Here is an 11,995-nt window from a genome sequence, read left to right on the forward strand (position 1 = left end):
AGGTAAAAAGCTGTGATCAGTTTTTTGGTGTTGTAATGTTGTCTTCTAATTTTTTTTTTGAACTCTCAGGAGGTGGCAGAGAAAAAACAAGTACAATCGGGAGTTAAAAACGATGAACCACATGACTGGTTCAAAAACGTTTGCTCGGGTCCGCGAGGAACTTGTAAGATTTGCTAATTTGTTAGCTATGTTGTGTATTTAATTTTTTGTATATAAACTGGGGTTAATATGTATTTTGATGTTCTCTTTTCACGGATTTAAAGAAGAGAAAGCATGGGAAGGAGCCGGATCCAATATCTTTTTTTCGAGCAACTCATACCCGGAAAGACGACTCATGGGTTGATGAATCCTCGCAACAGAGAGGGGTGAGTGATTTATAACTCTATTTGAATTATTTTTGCATTTGTTAGAACACATTGATAAAAATTAGAATCTCTTCTTTATTTCAAATTTGTTTATCTTTCGGTTTGGATTGATGAATCTGTTTTGAAGATTCTAATTTATTTTCGATAATAATTTTTTATTATTTTGTTGAAATATTGTATTGAAAGACATCAATGGAGAGTCAAATTCAGTCTATTGTCGAGTCTGGGGAAGAGGACACGTCGGAGGTACGAACACAGATTTATGTTGAGCAGATGGGTTCTGAGACAAGGAATAGGGTACGAGGCTATGGTCATGGGGTGATACCAGAGATGGTGTCATATGCAAGCTCTTCAGGTTCCAGGTCATCCAGGAGTTCATCCAAAGGTGCTTTTGCCAAGGTGGTAGCTGAGAACAATGAATTGAGGAGGAGGGGGGAAGAAGCCGCCAGAAAGTTGGCAAAGGCAACGGTTGAGCTCGAGAAAACAAAGACCTCGCAGCAGCAGGCAATGAATCAGCAGATGTTGATGAATTAACATCAAATAATGTTGTGGCTTCACAGCATTCGGCCACCATCCAGCCTTCAGGCATCACAGCATTCGGCCCCAATGCAGCCACCTGCGCCTGTATATCCCATGCAACATATGCCTTTTCAGCCCCAGTATCCAACGCCAGTATATCGACCGCAGATGACTTCTCCAGGTGGCGCACATATTTCTCAAGGTGGTTTCAATGGTGGATTATCATCGGGTTTCTTATCTGGGTTGATGATGGGTAGTTTTGATGGGGATGTGATGAGGTATTTGGAAGCACATGGGTTGGCAGAAGGTTTTGGATCACAGGGAGCATCGGCAGAAGGCGTTGGTTCGCAAGGAGGGTCGGTAGAAGGCTCTGGAGCGCAGGGTGGTTTGGGGGAAGGCTCGGGATCTATTGAATAGTTTGTTGGTTTTCGTTACGGTTATGTCTGACACTTTTGTCTACTTTGACAAATGTTTTTTGTGTAGTTATGTAATATGGCGGATGCAGATGACCGTAGTTTAGGTTATTTTATATTTGACGTCTACTTTATGTGTTATGGCGGATCCAAATGACATTATCAAACGTTATTTTTGAATGCATATTACGTTTTGTTATGAGCTTTTGTTTATTTTATTCATTTACTGAATTTTTTTTATTCATTCAGAAATAAAAAACTATTCATTTACCTAATTTTATTTTTTATTCATTCAGAAAAAAAAAAATAGAGTTGCGGATGTTTCGTTACGGTAAATTGTATATTTTTAATTTTTAAAAATGTGAATCCGACAGTAATTATTGTCGGTTTATACCGACATAAATTAATAATATCCGACAGTAATTTATTATATATTGTCGAATATAACCGTCAGAATGGCTGTCGGTTTTCAGGAACTTTCTGTCGGAAAATTTATTTCCTGACGCTGGCAATTCTGTCGGTTAGTGTATCCGCCACTGCACCTAGTTTCTGTCGGATTTTTTATAATATCCGACAGTAAGAGTTGTTTTTTGTCGGTTATAATAACGACATTATTAAACGGTTTTGTAGTAGTGTGCGCATATCAAACATAACACGGAACTTCCGTTCCATTTCATTCCGTCCCGTCCCGTTTGTGTACCATACGGTACCTAAACCCACCCTACCCAAAACGATGTGGTTCTGACTCGCGCGAATGGCCCAATGTTAGCGTACTTCCCAATGCTCCCTCTGTTGTCTTCTTCGCCACTTGGCTTCGCGCTGATTCGTTTGAACCTGTAACCGACCACGGACGGCTTTTCGGAAACCTTAGTCCTTAAGTCTCGGATGAGCCTGAAACAAAAAGCCGAACAATCTTCTCGCAACCAAAATATCATCCGACCGGAGAAAAGTTAAGCACAGCAGAAATGGATCTGAGAGAAAGCATCATCAACCAAAACGACTTCGCTCTGGGGCTGACGAAGCAGCTGCTTCAGACCGAAGGCAAGCAATCGAACCTCGTGTACTCGCCGCTGTCCATCCACGTGCTGTTGAGCCTGATCGCGGCCGGGTCAAAGGGTCCGACTCAGGACCAGCTGCTGTCTTTTCTCCAGTCAAAGTCCACCGACCACCTCAGCTCCTTCGCCGCCGAGCTCGTCTCTGTGATTTTCTCCGATGGGTCCCCTAGCGGCGGCCCCCAGCTGTCGTTTGCAAATGGTGGTTGGGTGGACAGGCGTCTCCCTCTGAAGCCATCTTTCAAGCAGGTGGTGGAAACTTCTTACATGGCCGCTCTCACCCAAGTCGATTTTCAGACCAATGTAAGTTCCCAAACCCTCTGTCCTGTCGTTTCGATTTTTTTTTCGACGATGCTCTTGATCAAAGTCTTCTATTTTTTCGATGTGATTAGAGATGCTTGTTCCTTTGTTGAACCTAAATTGTAGGCCTGCTTCTCTAATCATTACTGTTTGTGTTAAATTATTATTGCCAAGAACTAGATTAAGTTGCAGTAATCACAATCAAGTAAAGCACAAAAACCTTTTCATATAAAAGCATTGCAATTCACTAACCTGATGAACCGCCACCTGAAGACGCCATGAATGCTGCAAACCGATCTCAGTGCACTGTAACTCTTCTCCTATGATGCACGGATACTTCTATTAGGTCCCGTATCCCGTATCCCGTATCTGATACTTGATCGGATACGATACTTGCCCAATACTCTTGGATACTCGTCCGACACGTATCCTGGTTGATGGACACGAATTTGACATGATGGATATGCGTATCCTACATTTAGGATACACGTATCTTGCTTTTAAGATACATTTACACTTTCAAAAAAAAGTAATGAGGAAGAGAAAATTAATAGGAGACATCTATAATTGAAAGTTGCTAAATACAAAGAGCTTCCTTCTAATTAAAACCATGAATACGACTCTCACACTTCTTCTACTATATAAAGAGGATTAGATTTCGAACTTTCATTCTCTAACAATTCAAATGTACTTGAATTTGAATGATGAATTATGTTTTAAAATGTATATTTTTGTTGCTATATACATTTTTATTTGCCGTATCCATAGCGTATCGTATCTTAATTTTTGGAGATTTTCCGTATCGTCGTATCGTGTCGTATCGTATCGCTGTATCCGTATATGTATCCATGTTTCATAGCTCTTCTCCTCTCTGTCAGATTATTTCAACCTCTAACCAAGAATAGGGCTTAGTTCCGAAGAGAGCACTAATCCGTGAGAGTAGAGGTCACTATATATATATATATATATATATATAGGATCAAGGAACAAATATTTTTAGAAACATTTTTACACTTCTTTATTGCCTTTAGATTTTATAACATGCAAGAGTTCTTATTAATTCATTAAATGCTATGAATGCTTACGTGAAATTTAACTAATATTAAAGCTAAAAATAATTTTTTTTTTTTAATTCGTAGCTGTAATCATGCAAAATGGGGAATGTGGTCTACAACCTCATTCTCCCCAACTCTACAACTTCCACACTCGAATATTCATTAGGTAAGCAAAACAAAACCCTAAAATTTATATTATTGTTCATATAAGCAGGGTGATTAAATTATGTTTTGGAATTTTTTTTTAGTTTTGTCAATTCATGTATTTGACGGGTTCTTTTCAAATCTAACAAACAACCATCTCAATATGCAGTCCATGTGTTTCGATTGAAAATTTGTTGAAACATGGAAACGAAACGAGGCAAGAAAATCAATATCTAAGTTACAATCTGGAACCAAAAGCATACATTCTCATATGTACTGACATCAAAATGCAGGAACGTTACATAAGCCACCCTTTTGAGTTCAATCGAGATTCGAAACATATGACAGCGTATTGAGATAGTTGTTTGTTTGATTTGAAAAACTAAAGTAGTAGAAAAATCTTCAAATACATGAACAGACAAAACTATATTTTGTTTCCAAATCCGAATTTAATCATCATACATATGCGAACAATAATATCAAATTTAGGTTTTTGTTTTGCTTGCCTAATGAGATTCAAGCATGGAAGTTGCAGATCTGGGGGAGATAGGAGTTTGCAGGCGTGGAGGTTGCAGAGACCTCTTTTAGGGTTTCTTCCTTTTTTATTTTTTTTTTAATTTTTTTTTCTTCCAAATTTTATGTTTTTATTTTATTTTTAATATTAGTTAAAATCTACATAAGCAGTCATAAGCAGTCATGGCGTTTAATGAATGAATAAGAACCATTGGATGCTATAAAATCTAAAGGCTACAAAGAAGTGTAAAAATGTTTGTAAAAATATTTGTCCCTTAATCCTATCCCTATATATATAGGCACATATATCTCCTTTTCATAACTCAATAAGGATTCCCTTTAAAATAAGGATTCCCTTTAAAATCCTTTTAGAAAACAACTTATGTTTCCCAATTCAAATCAGTTTAATGTCAAAACAGAATCCTTCGTAAACAAGAATTAGTATACAACCTCTCATAAGGTTTTCTTATACCAATTGGACTTAATGCTGTCAAAACATCCAATCTCATGTTCATACTCTTACTGTTTGTGCTTGTTCTTCTGCATAGCTTAGCTAGCTATTACAGAATCATATCGTAATTCGTAGATTTTTGTTATAGTACGGTCATCACTACGTTAATAGTATTGAAGTAACATGCAGGCTGATATATTATTGTTTTCTAACTTGTCGTAACTGTTGTTGGTGCTCAAGGCTGCTCAAGTGGCCTCGGGAGTGAATTCATGGGCTGAAAAGGAGACGAGAGGCCTTATCAAGGAGGTACTTCCTCCTGGGTCAGTTGACTGCTCAACCACGCTCATCTTTGCAAATGCGTTATACTTCAAAGGAGCTTGGACTGAAAAGTTTGATGCATCACAAACGAAAGAGCATGATTTCCACCTTCTCGATGGGAGCGCAGTTAAGGTGCCCTTCATGACCAACAGGAAGAAGCAGTATGTAAGATCCTTCAATGGTTTCTCAGTCTTAGGGCTTCATTACAAGCAAGGTGAAGACAAGCGATGTTTCTCCATGCACATCTTTCTTCCAGAGGCGAAAGATGGGCTGCCAGCTTTGGTTGAGAAACTTGGTTCTGAGTCCGGGTTTTTGGATCGCCATCTTCCCAAGCAAAAAATTGCAGTGGGTAATTTCAGGATTCCAAAGTTTAAGATTTCATTTGGGTTTGAAGCTTCGAATGTCCTTAAAGGTCTGGGCTTGGTGCTGCCATTCGGTGGTGGAGGAGGTTTGACAGAGATGGTGGACTCGCCTGAGGGTAAGAACTTATACGTGTCCAGCATTTTCCATAAGTCGTTCATCGAAGTGAACGAAGAAGGCACGGAAGCCGCAGCTGCTTCCGCCTTTCGTAAAACTATGCTGTGTCTGCCGAGGGCGGTTGACTTTGTGGCTGATCGTCCATTCCTCTTCTTGGTCAAGGAAGAATTGACCGGAGCCGTGCTGTTCATCGGCCGTGTACTCAATCCTCTTGCAGGCTGAGTGTTGTTATACCCTGTGAAATACAAATGTATACGAAGAACCACACGAGATTATCTATATATATATATATATAATGTACAAAAATGTTAATCTTGTCATCTATTTGTAACATCTCTCTAATAGAGACGGAATCCACATGCATTGACGGGCCTTACATCTACTAGATAGATGGTACAAATAGGTGTTAAGTGTAGCAATCATGTATTCATAAACAAAAATACTACTCTTACTATTTAGTTTGATCATATTTCAATAGAGATGAGACTCACGTGTATTGGCTGGTCTTATCCTTATTAAAAAAATAGTACAAATGATGGTAACTAGATAACAAGTGTAGCATTACTCTAAAATAAATGTATGATCATCATGTTCATGTGGTCTTGTTTCTCTCATGTGGCCTTTGTTATGCGTTCTGCCTTGGCTACACAAAACTGTTGGAAATGCTTTGGGATAGGCGTTTTACCAATTATTGTTGGAAATGCTTTTTTCTTCGGTTGTACTGGAATGGTTTGGACTAGACGTGTTTTTTTAATTAAGTGGTTGATTGTCTCAGTGAACAGTCATTCCTCATTCATTTGTGTTTTGGGTTCAAGTTCTCTTCTTCTCCTAGTCTAGTTAAAGTAATGTCGCTTGTAATAAAAAGTAATTTATAAACCCAATTGATTGATATTTATTACACGTTTACTTAACATGAGGTGGGCAAGGCAAGAAACAAATGTTAGAGAGATTATGTTTTTAGATTTTATTTCGTAGACCATTTGGTGTGGTAGTTGATTATTAGTTTCTTTATTTTTTAAATCATTAAAGAAGAAATTCAACCATCAATCGCCACACTAAGTGATCTACAAAATATAGTTTAAGTAAATGATCCCCCTATCATCTCCAAATTTTATTTATATCATTAAACACATAAAAAATAAAGGGTTACATAGTAAGTATGTCATTAAGGTCAAAAACTTTGAAACATAAATACAATTAGACACCTCTTAAGGTTCAATTGTAATAAGACCACTTAAAAATAAGGTCCAATTAGACCCGACAATTTCGTACATGATTCATTGACGCGACACTGAACGATACTAAAATAACAAGTTTCATATTAAGGTCAAAAACTTTGAAACGTAAATACAATTTGACACCTCTTAAGGTTCAATTGTAATAAGACCACTTAAAAATAAGGTCCAATTAGACCTGACAATTTCGTACATGATTCATTGACGCGATACTGAACGATACTAAAATAACAAGTTTCATATTAACACGTTATTTAATCGGATATAACAAGCCACTTGTTAATAATGAGTTACTAACAGATTTATCCGTAAGTAAATTGTTTCAACCTATTATTATATAAAGTTAGTGTTAATGCAGGGTCTTTTTGACCCCTAGAACAATGCAGGCCCAATAAAGAAGAAAAGTTCAAGTCTTAGTGCTAGGCAAATTGTGGCATATTAAGCTAGGCTGGTGTGCTAGGCAAAAGGGACTAGGATTCTCTCCCTTCATTTTTTCATCCCCTCTTCTTACATTCTCTATTTTGTTTTTCTTTTTCTATAAAAAATTAATATAAAATGTTAACGTGACTTAACCGTGACCGTTCAAATAGGAGGAGAGGGAAGAGGAGGGGAAAAAAAAGGGGAGAGAATCCTACTCCAGACAAAAGTGCTAGGCATACAATATAAATAGAACTTTAGGGTTTTATTCTTTGTACGAGATACATAAGAATTACAAGGGAAACACTTTCAGAAATTGTAGGGGTGTGAGATACTAGAAAATAGGATTTGCAAAAGCAGATGGGGTTTTCTTGTAAAGTGGCCAAGTCAAACATAAGTTCAAGCTTGTTTCCAACATCCAAATTCTTGAAATCCAACAGTACAACACGTGCAGGACCACCCAACGTATCATTGTATTTTATATACAGGATAAACAGAGCTAAAATTTAAGCAGCAATTTGATTTTGATTTGAGCACATGCAACCACATCTGCACGCGTTTGTCTTGCTAGAGCTTTTTCCTTGCATACGCTTTGATTTGTTTTTCCTTTTATTCAAGTACTCTTTGATTTTATGTAAGGGAGTTTTAATGGAAAACGTTTCACGCAACAAAATTTTCAATGAAAAACACATTAATGATTTTTTAATAAATTTTTTGAAGAAATAATTGTCGGTTTTATGAAGAAACAATTGTTTGTTTTAATTTTAACTTAATTGTAATATTGTCACTGCGCCTAAATTTTAACTTATTTACAATACTATCACCGCCTTTTGCCCTTGTAATCAAACAAAATTCATTAAGTGTTTTTGGATAGATAAAAAAAAAATTGAGATCATTTTCATTAGCTTTTCTTTATGTAGATGATATTAAAGGAAAAGAGACAATGGAAAAGGAAAAGAGTTGTTCGGACCTTATGCATCTTTGTCTGTAACTCCTTACACTATAAATAAGAATTAGGACCAAAGTCGTCCTTCTGAAAATTGATGCTTAAGACAAGAATGAATGAGGCTTTCCTACCGTAATACTTTAATATAATTCCATTTAGCAAACAAGTGAAATTGGAAAGCAAACAAGTGAAATTGGAAACTTTTTGACCCAATTTACCTATCATCTCCACGTCAATACAAATTTGAGAGTATAGGTTTTTTTTTTTTTTTTGGGTTACTGATATATTCAACTCTAAATGTCTTCACATTATGTAGTCTCATAGTACCATACCAACCCCCGTACATTTTTACATGTCCTCTCCTAGTATTTGACCCGGTTTGAAATAGTATTTTATTCTTTTAATATTAACACACATGTGAAATTAAAATTGAAGATCTTTGCCAAAACTGAAAAGATAAGTGTTACACATTAACACGTTATTTAATCGGATATAACAAGCCACTCGTTAATAATGAGTTATTAACAGATTTATCTGTAAGTAAATTGTTTCAACCTATTATTATATGAAGTTAGTGTTAATGCAGGGTCCTTTTTGACCCCTAGAACAATGCAGGCCCAATAAAGAAGAAAAGTTCAAGTCTTAGTGCTAGGCAAATTGTGGCATATTAAGCTAGGCTGGTGTGCAGGGTCCTTTTTGACCCCTAGAACAATGCAGGCCCAATAAAGAAGAAAAGTTCAAGTCTTAGTGCTAGGCAAATTGTGGCATATTAAGCTAGGCTGGTGTGCTAGGCAAAAGGGACTAGGATTCTTTCCCTTCATTTTTCCATCCCCTCTTCTTACGTTTTTTATTTTGTTTTTCTCTTTCTATAAAAAATTAATATAAGATGTTAACGTGACTTAACCGTGACCGTTCAAATAGGAGAGGGAAGAGGAGGGAAAAAGGAGGGGAGAGAATCCTACTCCAGACAAAAGTGCTAGGCATACAATATAAATAGAACTTTAGGGTTTTATTCTTTGTACGAGATACATAAGAATTACAAGGGAAACACTTTCAGAAATTGTAGGGGTTTGAGATACTAGAAAATAGGATTTGCAAAAGCAGATGGGGTTTTCTTGTAAAGTGGCCAAGTCAAACATAAGTTCAAGCTTGTTTCCAACGTCCAAATTCTTGAAATCCAACAGTACAGCACGTGCAGGACCACCCAACGTATCATTGTATTTTATATACAGGATAAACAGAGCTGAAATTTAAGCAGCAATTTGATTTTGATTTGAGCACATGCAACCACATCTGCACGCGTTTGTCTTGCTAGAGCTTTTTCCTTGCATGCGCTTTGATTTGTTTTTCCTTTTATTCAAGTACTCTTTGATTTTATGTAAGGGAGTTTTAATGGAAAACGTTTCACACAACAAAATTTTCAATGAAAAACACATTAATGATTTTTTAATAAATTTTTTGAAGAAATAATTGTCGGTTTTATGAAGAAACAATTGTTTGTTTTAATTTTAACTTAATTGTAATATTGTCACTGCGCCTAAATTTTAACTTATTTACAATACTATCACCGCCTTTTGCCCTTGTAATCAAACAAAATTCATTAAGTGTTTTTGGATAGATAAAAAAAAAAATTGAGATCATTTTCATTAGCTTTTCTTTATGTAGATGATATTAAAGGAAAAAAGACAATGGAAAAGGAAAAGAGTTGTTCGGACCTTATGCATCTTTGTCTGTAACTCCTTACACTATAAATAAGAATTAGGACCAAAGTCGTCCTTCTGAAAATTGATGCTTAAGACAAGAATGAATGAGGCTTTCCTACCGTAATACTTTAATATAATTCCATTTAGCAAACAAGTGAAATTGGAAAGCAAACAAGTGAAATTGGAAACTTTTTGACCCAATTTACCTATCATCTCCACGTCAATACAAATATGAGAGTATAGGTTTTTTTTTTTTTTTTGGGTTACTGATATATTCAACTCTAAATGTCTTCACATTATGTAGTCTCATAGTACCATACCAACCCCCGTACATTTTTACATGTCCTCTCCTAGTATTTGACCCGGTTTGAAATAGTATTTTATTCTTTTAATATTAACACACATGTGCAATTAAAATTGAAGATCTTTGCCAAAATTGAAAAGATAAGTGTTACGACCAATTCCAATCCTTGAACCCAAATTCAAAAATTTGGGTCCACTAGAAGACAAAATTTAGCTCTGTAAACAGACCCTCCAGACCTAAGTTTCAGAACTTAAAATGTATTAATTATTTTAGAGAAACTTTGAGTTATGTTATCTTAATTTAGTTTTACGAATGTTTTAACCTAAAAAAATTTAAATTCCTACAACATTTCCAAAACGGAACAAACTACACCAACCAACCACTAACCGACCAAATTTCAATGTATACATCAACCAACCAAACTTCAATATACAATACCAAATATGCATATTTTTTTTATCGTTGAATTTAAATTTCAGTGTTGGATCGTTTTTACCATTGGATTTGACAAAAACAAATATGGATTGTTCAATCAATTTCAAAGGATTGCCCAAAATAGAGAGTTTGATCTGGACCATTGATAACCAATGGTCCAAAAATCAAAAGGCCACAGTTTTTATTGGACAACTGAGTTCCTTGCCATGTGGGGGCTAGTTGTCGGCTACTAACTCTTAGATCAGCCAAATTTGAACCCAATTTTTGATTTTGATTTGGATCCAAACCCAAATATTTTAGGTATGAGTCTCAGCTTTAGGTGGCAAATTTTTGTGTTTAAACCCAAATATTTGAGTTTGGGTCTAAGGGCTGGAGTTGGTCTAATAGATCAAAAGCTAATTCTTGGAAAAATGGATTTGTGAGACTATAATTTACACCTCTCTAGAACATAACATGTTCACATATTAGCCCTAAACAATGACATCAAAGGAGAGGAAAAATGAGAAGGAAAAGGAGAAAGTAAATGTAGAAAAGGAAGGGGTGAGAATGAGAGAAAATTCCGGAGAATAGAGAAAAGAAGGGAAAAGAAGACAAGAAATTTTGGAGAAAAGAGAAAAAGAAGAAGGGAAAAGAAGAAAAGAAAAGGAGAAGGGAAAGTGAGAGGCAAGCTTCGAAGAGTAGAGAAAAAGAGGGAAAAAGAAAAGGAAATTAAGGAAAGTCACCTCCATCGTTATGTCTACTAACTGTTACCCATTTTCTTACAAATGGGAGTGAGAGACTGAAAAAGAAGAAAGAAAAAAAAAAACATGGCCAGACATCCAGAAAATATACAAATACGCCAAAGAACAAATTGCTCCCAATTTCCCTTGTTTCTTACATTGTAAATTATATTTTGTGTAACGAGAAATCAGTATTGCTACTTCGGGGATGTTGGCATAACTTGTCGAACCTTGTAAATATTGTGTCTTATATACATTTCTCGCCACTTTATATATTTCGTATATTTAACATATGTTCCAACAAGATTCTTAAGGTGTAGCTCAAACATTAACAGAAGAAAAATGTTTACAAAATCTACTATGCGCAACATGATTTGGTTGACGACAAGTCTATGAAGTGTTCAACGAAATGCCTTAGTGAACAAATTGAAATTTTTTTTTTGCACGTCTCGCTCTGTGTTTCTATCTAAAAACTTGGACCTAACACTGGGACCCTAAGATTTGAATTCTAAACCAACCACTGCCACAAGTGTTCTCTTTTGGTCCAACCTATAACTATAGAAAAAGCATATAATTGCACAACAATTCGATCAACCACCTCAAGTTCAACCATACATGTACCCAGATTC

The 11,995-nt window shown here is 36.0% G+C and overlaps 1 protein-coding gene across 1 annotated transcript; it reads left to right on the forward strand.

Moving 5' to 3' along the window:
* The first annotated feature begins 2,129 nt into the window (after window positions 1-2,129).
* Window positions 2,130-5,970, forward strand: LOC103440470 (serpin-ZX-like). Its single transcript, XM_008379161.4, has 2 exons — window positions 2,130-2,652; window positions 5,053-5,970. Exons 1-2 carry the CDS (start codon window positions 2,263-2,265, stop codon window positions 5,827-5,829), a joined length of 1,167 nt encoding a protein of 388 aa, XP_008377383.3. The 5' UTR covers window positions 2,130-2,262; the 3' UTR covers window positions 5,830-5,970.
* Window positions 5,971-11,995: the final 6,025 nt, after the last annotated feature.

Source organism: Malus domestica, chromosome 08 (assembly GCF_042453785.1).
Source record: "Malus domestica chromosome 08, GDT2T_hap1".
Classification (NCBI taxonomy): domain Eukaryota; kingdom Viridiplantae; phylum Streptophyta; class Magnoliopsida; order Rosales; family Rosaceae; genus Malus; species Malus domestica.

What these genes read in the sequence shown, in the direction of transcription:
- LOC103440470 (XM_008379161.4), top strand. Translation starts at nt 2,263, where the DNA reads ATGGATCTGAGAGAAAGCATCATCAACCAAAACGACTTCGCTCTGGGG. An exon ending in AAGTCGATTTTCAGACCAAT is followed by an intron (nt 2,653 to 5,052) that starts GTAAGTTCCCAA and finishes TTGGTGCTCAAG; the next exon opens with GCTGCTCAAGTGGCCTCGGG.